We start from the raw sequence: 15,434 nt of genomic DNA on the forward strand, positions 1-15,434 counted from the left end.
TAGTAAGGAGACAAACAACCCAATAAAAAAAGGCAAAAGATTTGAACAAAAATTTCACCAAAGAAGATATAGAGATGGTAAATAAACATTGAAAATATATTCAACATCATTAGTCATTAGGGAAATGCAAAATAAACCACAATGAAATAACCACTTCATATCCATGAGAATGGTTAAAATTACCAAGTGTTGCTGAAGATGTGGAGCAGCTGGAACTCTAATAAAGTGCCTGTTGGAATGTTGAGGAATTTAAGCATACATCTACCTCATGACCAGCCATCCTACTCCTAGATGTTTAGTCAAGAAAATTGAAAGCATACGTCTACACAAAGACTTATACATGGACGCTCCTAGATGCTTTATTTGTGATAGCCCAAAACTGGAAACAACTCAAATCCCACAAGCAGATAAATGGAGAAACTAATTGTAGTATATCCATGTAATGAAATACTACTCCACAATAAAAAGGAACAAACTACTGACATACACATAAACAATAGATGAATATCAAAAGAATTATGATGAATAAAAGAGCCAAATCAAAAAGAATACATTCTGTATGATGCTATTTTAATAAAATTAGAAAACACAAAGTAATTTATCTTGACAGATAGAAGAGTAATGATTACTTGGGGCCAAAAGGAGTAGAGAAGAATGACTTAGAAAGGGGCACGAGGAAACTTTTGAGAATAATGTCTAAGCTTGTTATCTTGATTGTGGTGATGATTTAATAATGGGAGCATGTATGTGTTGAAACTCACCAAATTGTTCATCTTAAATGTGTGCCATTAGTTTTTTGCCAGTTGTACCCCAATAAAACTGAAAACAAGTAAGGGAGCCTGTATTATTTTAAAATGTTAATGTCATAAAAACACAGAGAGGCTGTGGAAATGTTCTAGAATATTGCTTTTGAACACTCCATGGTGATGAAATGTTCTGTATCTGCGCCATAAAATAGAGTAGTCAAGAGCTACCATGACTATTGGGCACTTGAGATGTGGCCAGCACAACTGAGGGACTGAATTTTTTATTTTATTTAATTTTAGTCCATTTTAATTTAAATGGCCATTCTAGACAGCATGGTTCTAGGTTATAGGAGGCTAAGCATATGTGAAAAGTAAATATAATCTCTGACCCTATACTGAATCCTGTACTAGAGGATGACAAATGCTATAAAAAACATTATTAGATCAACTGAGAAGACTAGACTATGGATGGTAGATTAAATAAAAGTATTATATCAATGTAAATTTGTGAAGTTTATAGGTATACTGTGGTTATTTGAGAGAAAATCCTTCCCCTTAGGAAGCACACACTGTATTGAAAGAAAAAGGGACAGTGATGTATGTAACTTACCCTCAGATAGTTCAGAGAGATAAGCAAATGATAAAGCAAAGGGGGCGAAATATTAACAACGGGTGAACCTGAGGAGAGATTATAGAGATGTTTCTTGTACCTACATACTTATATTTTTATGTTTGCAACTTTTTGTAAGTATGAAATTGTTTCCAAATAAAAAGGTTTTTAAAAATACTTTTATATCTGATTATGTTACTGTAGTTATATTTCTAAAGAGTTCCAGTCTTTTAAGGATACATTATGAAATATGTATGGACAAAATGATATTATATCTGCGCTTTGCTTCAAAGTAACATAGAATCTTAATCCAGGGTGTGGGAGTACGGGTGAAACAGATCAGCCGTAGATTGATTCTCTTGAAGCTGAGTGATATATACATTTATTATACTATACTATAGATTTATTATACTATTCTGTTCATTTTTGTATGTTTAAAACTTCCATGACTTCAAATTAGGAAAAATCAGCATTTTCTCAATGTTTTTCCTTTCAAGAATATTCTATGCCTTTCTCTTATTTTGTTTGCTTTGGTAGAGGTTGGGAAAACTCACTTATACCACATTCTTCATATGAAAATGATAAATGCTATTCACAAGTTCCTTAAAACAGTAAAATTCCTCATCAAATAAAAAAGACTTCTTTTAAGACCCTGTCAGTGGCCACTTATTTCAAGCAATTTTAAACAATGCATCCAGGTTCCTCTATAGCAAAATCCTTTGATCAGGCCCTTCAATAGAACAGTCTCTTTCCATATCTGAAAATACTTAGACAAGTAAAATCCCATTCTAAAAAAATTCCATGTAGACTTTTTTCTGAATATTTTGATTTAAATTAATGTATGGCTAGAGATCACATTCTCTGATTGTGAAACCTTGAGATGAACAATCCTGTTTATGTGTAGCTGTTAACGAAGGATTTCTGCATTCAGAAAATCTATGTCTTTCACTCTTGGAGTATGGATGGGCCTTCTTTTTCCCAGGATATGATTTTGTATGCTCTTGCTTGGCTCTGTGTTTAAGGAGTTAAGTGGTTTAGAGTTTGATTTTGGGAAGATGTCATTGTTTTAATTGCATAAATTCCCTGAAACATTCACCGAACTCTCTTTTCCCAGCCTGTAATACAGCAAAACAACACCCAATCACACTCTTTCATTTTAGGGCTCTTGCATGAACCCCAAACAGGAAAGCATCTTTCGTTTGTTGTATAAACATTTTGTAACATGTCAAGAAAGTTCTCTTCCTGGGGGGCCATATCGCTAAACATGGAAAAATGTTTGAGGTCATGGGAATTTATCTGTTCGGGAAAAGTTAAGACTGAAAATCCCTTGGTTGTCTTATGCTAGATTTATTGTTTTGTTCATCATTAATATGATATTTCTTTCTTTTCAGAGATAGACTACTGTGCCTCACCTGATCATGGGTGTCAGCATGAGTGTGTTAACACAGATGATTCCTATGCATGCCGCTGCCTAAAAGGCTTTACCCTGAATCCTGATAAGAAAACCTGCAGAAGTAAGTGGCCCCGGGTATTGGAGAAGGGCTTGTTCCACTAAATGCCCCTAGTTTTCCTTTACACTGCAAGACTCGAGCAAGGTATATTTGTATGCAGCATTTATGCTTACCAATATTATTCTGCCCTTTTTTTTACCTTTGTCTCACCTGATCCTGTGATGGAGATGATTATTAGAGATTGAATAGACTAGGTCTGCCTGTTGGATTCATTTAGCAATGTCGAGGCCCAACCCGAAGCTCGCAGATCTAAAGTGGGGTGCACTCTCCCTCCTCCTTACCCCCACAACTCGCATTTAGAACTTTGAGAACAAAAGGCTGGGCCCAGAGACAAGAGGTAAAAGGAGGTGGTTTCTTTCAGTCCTGGAAAATAAGACACTTGATAGCTGCTAAGGGGGGGAAATTGCAGCTCTGTCCTCTTTGATATGAAAGAAGAAATAAAAAGACTATGGAGCAACCCCACACCATTCAAGGGGTACATCAGTGGTGTCAGCAGGGTGATATTAAGGATGTGATTCAAATGCCTGTCATCTGGCATATCAAGGGACCTGTCGGGAATCTGGAGCATGGACCCCAATGGAATCTCTTTAAACCAGACTCTCCCCGAGAGACCACTAGAATGGGAAGTCCACAAGGACAGAGATTCTTATCTTTTCCTCATTCTTAAATCTTCGACACCTCTAGGTTTTAGTACATATAAGTATATACAACACGGTATTTATTGAATGAATGAATGAATGAATCAGTATATGAATCTCTCTGAGATTTGTCTTTCTGGAGAAATTGCAGCTATTATGTGAATTACTCAATCTTGTTGGAAAGATGGCCTTTTAAAGACAGGCAAGTTGTGAATTTTTTCATAAAGTATTCCCATAGCCCATACTTGGACACACTGTATCGTCTGCGTTCTCCCGGCAGTGTGGTGTGTATGTATATCCTCATGTGCTCCTTCATCTACTTCTTGGTGATGTGTACAGCAGTTCTGCATCACAGGACTGAGTTTTCAAAGATTTGATTGTGTGTCTTTTTTGAAAAGGACTGCAGGCTGTGTGACTGAATCCAGATAAGCCACGTTCTGCTTACAGCACATACGGACTTAGATGCTCACTCTAATAAGTGTTAAACCTTGAACACTGGCAGATGGTGCAGAGCCCATATTTTGAAACAGAGCTGGCCTTATGAAAAATAATTCCCACTCTCTTGCCTGGGTACAAACCCTGGAAACATTCAAGCATGAAGTGAGAATTTTAACTGAGAGCATACAGAATGTGAAAACAATTAAATGGAATATTTTCCGTTAGACCACACATGCATACAATATGTTGGAGGGCCAACTTTTCTGGCTTGGCCACTCCTCTCTGTGCTATTCACACCTTTTTCGGCCACTCCTCTCTGTGCTATTCACACCTTTTTCGGTGTGAGGGTCGAGTGTGTCCGTGACTGACTACACCCACTCACAGGATTCATATTTATGGACCAAAACTCCATAAATATGTGGGAGATAATTAGATCTGGTTCATCTCAGACACTCATTGTGGTTGCAAACTTCATTGTGCGTTACTAATGGAGGGAAGAGGAAACAAGTGGCCATCAGCAGAGGGAATCTGCTTAAAGCTCGACATCTCGTACCAATTATCTAAGATTCCCTCCATCTCTGCCACTCCCTCCACATCTTGCCTGGCGAGGCACTAGGAATGAGAGGAGGGTCCAAGGCAGTGCACATATCACTATCAAGGGAGGAAGGAGGCCAAGTACAGAACGGCGAGTGGAAAGGAAGTGACCATTTGGGAGTAAGTAGTTTGACCACCACAAAATGGTCCACAGATGGGCCGGTTTGCAGATTCGGGCCCAGTCCAAAGTCCCTAATGCTCATTCACGTATATATTCAGCAATTATAGCTCCATTTCCTCTTTATCCAGGTGCCCTACTTTTTCATCCAAAAAAAAATGGAATTTGTTCCTAAAACCCAATGTCCTTCTCCCAATATCCTGCCTCATAGTTACATTTTCCATTGTCTTTGCTGCAGACCTGACCTTCCTCCTGAGGTCAGCCTCTTAGAGCTGCCCCTGACGATGTTTGCACTCGGTTGTTTATGGCAGACAGCACTCACCGTCTCTCTGGAGCATTACATGGAAGAGGGAAGCAAAGAAATTGGGTTTAAAATCTGGAGTTTGTTATTAGGAGTCTGAAGATCTCAAAAGTATTATGAATCCTGAGCTCAGGGTACAGCCATTTACATTTAATAGTCAGTTAATGGATGTGGGCTATTTTCAAATCTAATAAGAAATCTATTTTTCAAAGGAATTTGATGTCATCCAATTAAACTGGGAAAAAGTTCAAACAGTTCTACTAAAGAAAAGATTCTGTGCCAGGATTTGTTCTTCCTCTTCATCTGGGCACAGTTTCCTTTTCTGAAAAGTGCTGTCATTGATTTAAAGCATAAATTATTAAGGTGGTGGTGCAACGTGCAGGCGCCACGACCGGCCTGGCTGTCTAGGTGGGGCCCCGGGGTGGACTCAGTTATCAGTGTGACCTGCATGCTGGGCTCCAGGACTGCTCGTGCTGGCACCATGGCCTGTGCTCCCTGTAGCCAAAGATATCACACCCTAAAGACCTGGGGTGGTGTCCACAGGTGGCACTGAGCTGGGAGACCTGGCAGTATCACTCATACTGGCCGTGCGACCTTGGACAGGCTGCTTTACTTTTCAGCACTGGATTTCCTAAACCAAAGGAACATGACTTCCTGCTTGAGCATTTGCTATCAGTCTGATTTTTCTGAAACTATCTGTGCTACTCAGTTGGCATTATAATTTACTCGCTGGGGTCACTGATCCTTCCTGTTTTTATGTGTTACTTCTCAGTGCGGTCTCCAACTTATATGCACTATTTATTTTGCTATCTGACAGTTCAGCCATCTGACCTCACAGGAGTTTATGGACACTCTGAGATTTACCAGATAAAGCTACACTCAGGCCTGGCCCATGTGTAGCACTTCACAGTTAGTGAGGAGGCTGAACCAGATATGGGTGCATAGTGGCTACTCAATAAATACTGAATGAATGAATGAATGAATGAGTGAGTGAATGCATACCTAAGTAACACACATGTGAAGAAATGACTCAAGCATGTAAAGAAAGCAAAGGTCTACAGTTAAACCTGCACTATGAAGAACCATTTGGAGAGTTGTTTTTGAATTGCTGTTTGCCAGATAGCTGAGTAATAACCTCTTCAAGAATCTAAATGTTTTTCAGTTTAATTACTTGGTCTGTATCCTTCTTAAAGATAATGCTGGCTTTTTAAAAACTGTGGTAAAATATATATAACAAAATTTACCATGTAACCATTTTTAAGTGTTCAGTTCAGTGGTATTACTTATATTCACATTATTGTGCAACCATCATCACCCAGTTGCAGAGCTTTTTTACCCCCCGAACTGAAATCCCGTACCCATTAAACAATAGCACCTCAACCCTCTCTCCCCTGGGCCCTGGCAACCACCCTTCTATTTTCTATCTCTATGAATTTGACTACTCTGGGTACCTCATAAGCCAAATCATATAATATTTGTCTTTTTGCTTATTTCACTTAGCATAATGTCTTCAAGGTTCACCTATGTTGTAACATGTGTCAGAATTTTTTTCCTTTTTAAGGCTGAATAATAGTCCATTGTATGTATATACCACATATTGTTTACTTATTTATCTGTCAATAGACACTTGGGTTGCTGCCACCTTTTGGCTATTGGGCATAATGCTGCTATGAATGTGGGTATGCAAATATCTGTTTGAGTCCCTGCATTCAGTTCTTTTGGGTGTATATCTAGGAATAAAACTGGTGGGTCAAATGGTAATTCTATGTTTAAATTTGGGGGAAACTTCCATACTGCTTTAATAGTGGCTGAATGCTGGCTTTTTAAAACAGCATTTGCTGAAGACAATTTCACCTTTCTCTGATGGTATAATGAGGTGATTCCTACAGGCTGTACACTATGTGGCCCCAGACTATGGCCTCAGACTTTGTGTTCTGTGTCTGTTTGCTTGGTTGGTTGGTTATCTGTTTGTATGTGGCCAATGTTTTCTTGCCGGGCCTAATTTTCTTCATTGAAGCTCTTTGCTTATTTCCTGGCATTCAGTCTGTTCCACACAAGTAAGGCTGTTGATTCATTCCAGGCTAATGAAATGAAACCGCACACAGCTAACCATATTCTGCCTTTCCTCCTGCAGGATGGATGAGTTATGGAGAGAGTATCAAGGGGTCAGTGACAGTCGTAGTGGCATCTCTTCTCTGAGGCATGTCATGGGAGTTCTTTCTGTGTGCTCAGTCTGCGGCCACTTCTCATAATCTGTGATGTGGACAGGTCCCTCCACCTGCTACCCGAGAGGGCAGATCATAGACCCTTTAAAGGATGGGTCTGCAGTCCCTCAAGTGTGGGTTCCTTTTTCACAGCTGCATTTTAACTAGCCGTGGGATCTTAAGTAAGTTACTAACCTCTTCAAAACCCCTGTTTCCTCATCTTTAAAATATGGAAAATAATAGCACATACTTTTAGAGTCAAGTGAAACTCTTAAGCACTTAGAGGTGCTTACAAAATGATAGCAACTGTAATTGTCATTGGTAACTTTATTATTGGACTGCTTCTAATGATGCAGTCATTAGAAAGACAAAAATAATATAGTCCCTGCTTGTGGAACTCAGTCTGTGAAGCGACTATTGAGGCATCTCACACACACACACGCAGACGCGTGCAAGCTACATGACCATTTTGATGAATGCTGTGAGAGAGGTCCTGTAGAAAGAGCTGACTTCCTGGAGCGGTCTCACCAAGGGTGTTAAGGAGGGAATGATGTTTTGCTGACTGTGAAGGAAGATAGAGGTTAACGACAGCAGTGAAGAGCCATTGAAGCAAGAGGCAGATGTGTGTTCTGTCTTCAGGTTATTTGTGTATGTACATCTCCTCAAATGCTTTTGGGGCAGAGATATAATAAAAATAAAATGTGTTCTTTCTCAGTTCATTACTTCCTGGCTTCAGATCATTTCCCTTGTATCAGTTATGGTGCTTTTTAGTCATGCAAAACAGAAAATCCAACTCATGGTACCTTAAGCAATTTAAGGACATTTACTTTTACCTAACAGACCCAGAGATGGTTGATCCCAGGGTCGGCTCAGTGACTCAGTGATGCTATCAGGAACCCAGACTCTTTCTGTCCCTTTACTCTGCTACAGCATGTTGACTTTTCACCTTCACATCTGTCACCTCATTGCTCTAAGACAGCTGCTGCAGCTCCAGGAATCATAACGAGATCCAAAGACAGAAATGAAAGAGGATAGAAAAAGGCATTTCTCTTCATACATCTTTGTTGTTTCAGGAAGGAAAATCTTTCCTTAGGGGCCCCAATAAATTTCTCCTTATGTCTCAGAACTAGGGCATAGCCCCACCCTTGACCAATCACTGGCAAAGGAGAAGATGGTTGCCATGCTGGCTTAGGTCAGCTGTGCTTCATATCTTGAGGGTCAGGGTTCTAGCCCCAAGAAGACAGGGTAATGGTTGTTGGCAAGGCAACCAGCAGTGTCTGCCACATTCCCAGAAAAAAGAACAGTGCAGTTAAACCAATCCAGCCTGGCCACTGACATTGGTGGTGACCTTTCTCCCCTATACCAGACTCTTAAAGGCCCTCCACAAGCTTACAGATCTCCATCTCTCCCATCGCCTGTTCCGTGTGAGGTCTTGTGGTTTTAGCATATTCTACCAGGAAACGAAACTGCTAATTGGCTGCTGAACAGCAAAACTGCTCAACAGCCTGGATGGGGGGGGGGGGGCGGCAAATATTACTGTGGGACAAAACTGAACCCCTGGAGCAGCATCAGAGACACATGTATGTTCTCCAGGTTTTTGGCATGGATGCTGTCATGGCCTGAGTGACATTAAGCACTTGGACTCTTCTTTAATGTAACTGCCATTTTCTGCCTCTCCTAAGTAGCTGGATAACTTTCAAGATCAGCTTTTGTTTATTCTGCTTTGTGCTGTCCAATGCCACTGTCAGATGCCGCTGCAGATGGCAGCTCCCTACATGCTTTGAGCTCTAGTGATCAGGTTAACTGGAAGACGAGAAGATCAGATTTTTCTCAGCTTTTTCATCTTTCATTTAAGGGGCTAGGTTGGGGACTGTAGCACTCAACTCATTTCTCAGCTCTTTGGCCATCAAAGGGGAAAAAGACCTATTCTGGGAATACATGTCAGGTACCAGGGTCTGTTTCAAGTCGGCTCCCGGAGAAAAGGAGCTATTTTTTCCTGTGTCCTACAGATCACCTCATTTACTAAATATTTACTGCAAGGGGCTGACCTCACAGCCCTGGGAGATGCGCAGAGCCTGAAGTGCCCTTTCTCCCCTCAGGGATCAACTACTGCGCGCTGAGCAAGCCGGGCTGCGAGCACGAATGCGCCAACACGGCGGAGGGGTACTACTGCCGCTGCCGCCGGGGCTACACCCTGGACCCCAACGGCAAGACCTGCAGCCGTGAGTGTGCCCCGGGCTGGGGATGCCGGCCGGAGGGAAGGTCCGCAGCAGGCCCCAGACTAACTAGCAGCCAGCCACTTCGGAAGCTCCTGAGCTTCCCGCGGGCCCGGTGATCCGACAGGCTTCACCTTCCTTGCCTCAGTTTCATGATCCACAAAATGGGACTCTTAGTGTTACCTACCTCATAGATTGGGCTTGAGGATTAAAAGAATCAATACATATCAAACATTTGGAAAGTGCTGCTAGACATGTAATAAGCACTCAGTAAATATTAGCTAATATTATTATTTGCTGTTGAGAGCATCGATTCAGTCAGACTGGCCCGAGTCCAAGTCCAAGCTCTACCGCACACTACATGTGTGACCCAGGGCAATGCCTTGACTTAGCCAGGCTTTGACTTCCCCATCTGTTTGAAAAAGCTGTGGTACTAACGGGACTGATCTTTTAGAGTTGTTGAGGAAAATAATCAGGACCATTTTAATCTCTTAGCATTATGCCTGGCACAAGGAAAACACAATTACAGATAGTAGCTCATTATCACAGAGCCTGGGAGAGTGACCAGTGCTGTCCCCAAGTTGGAACAAAAGGTTGAAAGAGACAGAGCTCAGAAAGTAGTTGTGCTACCACAGAGCTGATCTAAGGGCAGAGCTGAGAAACATGGGACTTTTGTGAAAGTCTTTTCTTAGTTTTCTTGTGTTAGAGACACAACAAAGCTCCATTTGGTGATGTAAACGCATGGAAACTTGCAGGCTTTGCCAGCTGGACAGTTCCACTGTTTTTTATGAGGCACAGTCTGCACTGGTCCAGGCCAGTAGGGGTGGGGGCACCTGAGCACTGTGGTGAATGCCTGTGACCCTGGTATGCTGGGAGAGGAGCTTGGTGACATAGAAGGGCATAGAAGGGGCCCTTTGTGTGGCTTTTCACACAGCAAGCCACACATCTGCTCCAGCTTTGGAGACAGAACTATACTGTGAATGAAGACAGTGCAGCTGTTCAGCATTTGGACCTTAAATTGCCAAGAGGGGAAGTTTCAGAGATGAAGTATTAGGTACAGAGCAGTCCTTAGGAAAACTTGTGCCCCTTCAGTCTTCAGAGAGAACAAAGTGCCTCAAGTAGGCTTTCTAAGGACTGATCTCAGAGGTCAAAGTTTTCTGAACCAGAAAGTTGGAGCTGCTGTGCATTTGCCTTGGGATATCTCTGAGTCCCTATGAGAAGTGAGTAAGGAGCAGGAGGTCTTCCCCTCGACAAGGAGATGCCCTGTGGTAACGGACCTGTGTACATTCTACTCTGTTCCGGGAGTGTAGGGTCTGCCCGCTGACGGTCCTGGTAGGTGTCCTGGGGCAGGCGAGGCATGACCTGGCTGAGCCCACCTAGAGCCCCAGGGGCCATGGCCTGCCTCTCCCGCCCAGCATGCTGTGGAGGACCTAGAAGAGCTCAGAGGAGGGGCCAAAGGACTTTGGGACGTTCTTTCTCTCTGGGATCTCATAAGAAGGACCACCTAGTCAGCTTCGAGAAAGTATAAACCAAGCCATTTCTTCCCAGGAGGCCCCAGAGAAAGTCATGGTATCCTATCCCCCTTGAGGACTCAGGGATCCCCAGGCCATAATGACAGCAAGCCGTTATGGGGTGCACACTCTGTGCAGGCACTGGTGTGAGCATTTTCCAGACACTCACAACAGTGTAAGGCATCTACACTCTTATCCCTATTTAAAGTGGGGAAACAGTGGCACAAAAAGATTAAGTAACTTTCCCAGGATCACATGACTGGTAAATGGTGGAACCAGGATGTGAATACAGGCCTCTGGCTCCTGGGATCCTGCAAGTATTTGCAGTAGGAATGTTCCAGAAGGCATCAGTCCCAGGCCCTGCGAGAGTCAAAGAAGCCCACTCAATGCCCTGCACAAGGCCTCCTGCATGTCTCCAGTCTCTGGGGTTGCATTGCCTCCACCAAGGCAATCTGGGAAGCAGCCTGCCCGGCTGTCGGTGGGAGTGGTTCACCACAGCTGTGTGTTCACTGTCCTGCAGTGCTCTCTGCCCAACGGGGCCAGCTGTGCGGCACTAGGGTGCCAGGATCGGCCACACATGCAGGCGCAGGCTTTGGTTTGTTTTCTGAATCTGGATATCCTAATCATGGAGGTGGGTGGGGGACTTTTTCATTTTCAAATAGAAACAAAACTATTTAATTCTGACTCAGCACTACTTAATAATAAAAAACATTACGTTGTAACTGCCAGCTACTGTTCCCAAGGCTTTACATGTATCACCTCCTCTGCTTCTCACCCATTCCTCTAAGAAAGCAGCGTCATCATCTCCATTTCTCAAGTCAGAAAATGATGGTAGAGAGGTCAAGTGACTGCACAGCGTCCCATGGCTAGGAAGTGGTGGAGGTGGGACTTGAGCCCCAGTAGTCTGATGCTGGAACCCTCGTTCTTAAGCCCTGCTCTGTCAGCTGTGTGGCTTTGGACGAGGAGCTTGAGCTTCCTGAGCCTCGCTTTCCTCCCTGTGAGCTGGGGCTGGCACCTGCTCTCAGCCTTGCCCCGAGGGTTACAGATTATGGTGCCAAGGCCTGGCACAGAGGGCTGCTGTCATTAACACCAACACAAGAGTTGTAGGCACTTTACTCTGCAAAGTAATGCGAAGAAAACCAAACATAAGAGGCTGATTTTCCAGAGAGGCCAGTTGCACAGGGTAGAATAAAGTGCAAGGCTCCTCAGGGGCTCCCTCTGAGGAGGTTTTGTGTTTTAACGCCCGGTTCCCGGTGGGCGCTGCCCCCGCGCGTTACTTCGTGTTCGTGTGTGACAACCGCAGGGGTGGATCATTGCGCGCAGCAGGACCATGGCTGTGAGCACCTGTGTCTGAACACCGAGGAGTCCTTCGTCTGCCAGTGCTCGGAGGGCTTCCTCATCAACGAGGACCTCAAGACCTGCTCCCGTGAGTCCCGCTCCACGCTTCCTGATAAGGGAGAGGTTTGTAACAGGAGCGGAAACGGGGAGGACTGCAGAGGACTGCGTGTCGCGGTCCTTTCTTTCCTCTGCTCCAGGGGGACCGCATGCCTGGAGATGAGGTGGGGTAGGAAAGCATGATGGTCACTTAATTCCTATCATCAGTAGCCCAGAGGCCTCGCTGACGGCCGCTGCTGGTCGTTGGGTCTTGCAGGGGCCGATTATTGCTTGCTGAGCGACCATGGCTGCGAATACTCCTGCGTCAACACGGACGGATCCTTCGCTTGTCAGTGTCCCGAGGGACATGTGCTCCGCAGTGATGGGAAGACCTGTGCCAGTGAGTGTTCCGAGGTCCAGCGCAAAGCTGGACTTTGCGCGGGCGACTCGCGGGTGGGGTTCGCTGCCAGACGAGCAGTGCCCGCGCGTCAGCTCCGGTGTTCGCTGGCCCGAGTCAACGTGCAGAAAGGCCTCTGCCAGTGGCCTGAGCCCTGGTGCTGCTTCCCTGCCCCCACCTTCCTTCCTCATCCAGCTCCCTGAGATGGCTTTTTCCTATTTCTAGTCTGTCTCGTGGTAATTTTGAAGCCGGACCGAGCCCTGTTTCTTAGCTCTCACTTCTCTACCTCAGCAATCCATCTGAAAGTGGCAGTCAGCCGGGGTCGCACAAGTATCATAATACCGGGGGCGCATTACTGACTGCTGACATGTGCTAATAAGCACAGGCATTCTCGCGTTCCTGCAACCCTGCTGAATCCCCATTCTGCAGAGAGAAAATGCAGCTCAAATTAAAAGTCTCAGATCATCAGCTATTATATGGCGAGTTCAAACTCTGGTCCAGGTGACTCCAAAGTCAGCTCTGGGAGAAGGGGAGGCTCCTGAGAAGTTCCCTCTCCCATCCGGATAATGTGGCAGCAGATGGCGAGGTTGGCAGTGATATTTCCCCGGTATGTTCTTCCTTGCAGCTGGTCCCAACTTCGGTCTCCATTGAGTTAAAAAACAAAACCAAAGCTTCCAGACCATCTTTCGAGTCGCGTTTACTGCCCTGCAATCGTGTTTTTAAACGGACCAAGATAAAGACTTAAAATAATAGTCATTTTGAGAGAAGGGATCAGAAATGGAGGAAAAGGACTATACTTTACCTTCTCCATCCTGCTCATCTTTCTGATTATAGGGTCAAATTCCCTGACCACTGATATGATTATGGCCACAACCTAATTTATCCACCTTTTTATGTGGTCCATTCACACAGGCAGGTGAGTGCCTGCATAGCTGGGTGTGCCTCTCTAACTGTGCAGCCTGTGAGAAATGTTTCCTTCATTTGAGACAGATTCTTGAGTCTTGACAAATAGGTTATCTGTTTTATAGCTGGCTTGTGGCTGCCTGCCCAGCTGCCTCCTGGACTGCTGCTCCAGCTAGCACTGGAGGGTGTGGGCATCAGGGGTGCCCAAAGAGGATGGGTGTGTCAAACTGTATCGACATGTGACAGCACGCCAAAGCCACACGCACGGTTTTTTATTGGTTTGTTTTAATTCTCGATCATCTTAGGTTATTCATGCCCTTCATTTGTCCTCCCCCTCACTGTGATCACCAAGAGCTGACTATAAGATGGCTGCAGGCCTTCTGAGAAACCCTCACGGCCCTTCTAAACCATGCTGCTCCTTGTCCTTATGGTCACTTGCCCCCTCTCCCTCCCTGCCCAGGTCCACATCTGGGTTATACCACCAACACTTTTAAAAGTTGCCCCTTTTTTCATTTAAAGTCAGTCTGTAACTAATGGTACAGTGACATCATCCATATGAGTAAATATTCAACAATGCAATTAGAAGTGAATTTTCATGTGTGTGTTTATATATGGTTGTGACTATATGAAATTTTATGAGATGATCAGATGGGTTAGAATTATCCTCAGGGAGGTGGTACCTAAGAGACGCATTTTCCCCACCAGCTGATAACTATGCGTTGAGCTATTCCCCTAATTGAAGACTTTCTGTCTGCCCCAGGATGATTCAGTCTGGCTGCCCGTCCTGTAATAATGAGCTATATTTTCAGTGTGGCCGTAGTTAACTAGGTTGGGATGTAGGTTTCCCAGCTCTATTCCAGATGATGCAGAGCCTGATGACGTGACTGAACCTTTCTGAAAAGCCCCGCTATGGACGGGGGAGCCCCCAGGGGTCAGGCAGGCCTGGCTTAGCAGGTAGTAGTGTCCTTGGCTCTTTATAAAGAGCCTCCTCTTAGAGCCTTGATAGCAGATGGCCTGAAGTATCCTTCATGAACCTTCCATAAGATTTCTCTGAAGCATAAAGAGCAGGCCCAGGTTCCCGGGCCCTGGAACTAAGTAGGCACTGTTACTGTTAGACTCCTGCGGGCACCTTGGACTCCCTGGCCTCTGGAGTGAAGCCCATCCTCCCTTCTTCCTGCCCGGGCTCCCAACTTTGATTGCTCAGATTTTCTCTAGGAGCCATCCTTGTCTCGGGGAGGGGGTATTGACGCACAGACTGAGGAGTATTATAGTCTGCTCAGGCTGCTGTAACAAAATACCATGGACTGGATGGCTTAAACAACAGAAGTTTATTTTCTCACAGTTCTGGAGCCTTCAAGTCTAAGATCAGCATACTAGCAGGGTCAGGTTCAGTGAGAACCTTCTTGGCTTGCGCATAGTTGCCTTCTCACTGTGTCCTCACATAGCAGAGAGAGAGAGCAAGCCCTCCGATGTCTCTTCTTATAAGGGCACTAATCCCTTCATAGGACCCCCACCCTCATGACCCCATCAAAGCCTCATTACCTCCCCAAGGCTCCACCTACAAATACCATCACATTGAGGAGTAGGGCTTCGACATATGGATTTGGGGGGACACAATTCAGTCTATAGCAGGGAAGAAGGTCACCTTCCCCCTTTTGCATTTACATTATAGGTTTGATGGAACAGAAGGACGCTTAAAGATCTTCCCTTTCTTTTGTGGGAAACAGGTACATGGAGGAAACTGGTGTCCCCAAGCTGGCTCTAGCAGTCAGTGGCAGAGTTGAGTCTAGAACCCAGGTCTCCTGATTCAGGATCTCTCACCCAGAGTGAATGAGATGCCCTCTAAAAGAATGCCTCATTTTAGCTGCTTCTT

The 15,434-nt window shown here is 44.6% G+C and overlaps 1 protein-coding gene across 1 annotated transcript in view; it reads left to right on the forward strand.

Moving 5' to 3' along the window:
• MATN2 (matrilin 2) overlaps positions 1-15,434 on the forward strand; it is a 122,222-nt gene that overhangs the window by 88,125 nt on the left and 18,663 nt on the right. The window contains exons 6-9 of the mRNA XM_011372923.1: positions 2,748-2,870; positions 9,260-9,382; positions 12,191-12,313; positions 12,539-12,661. Of these exons, the coding sequence (XP_011371225.1) occupies positions 2,748-2,870; positions 9,260-9,382; positions 12,191-12,313; positions 12,539-12,661 (492 nt within the window). The remainder of the gene's footprint in view (positions 1-2,747; positions 2,871-9,259; positions 9,383-12,190; positions 12,314-12,538; positions 12,662-15,434) is intronic.

Source organism: Pteropus vampyrus, unplaced genomic scaffold, assembly GCF_000151845.1.
Source record: "Pteropus vampyrus isolate Shadow unplaced genomic scaffold, Pvam_2.0 Scaffold215, whole genome shotgun sequence".
Lineage (NCBI taxonomy): Eukaryota > Metazoa > Chordata > Mammalia > Chiroptera > Pteropodidae > Pteropus > Pteropus vampyrus.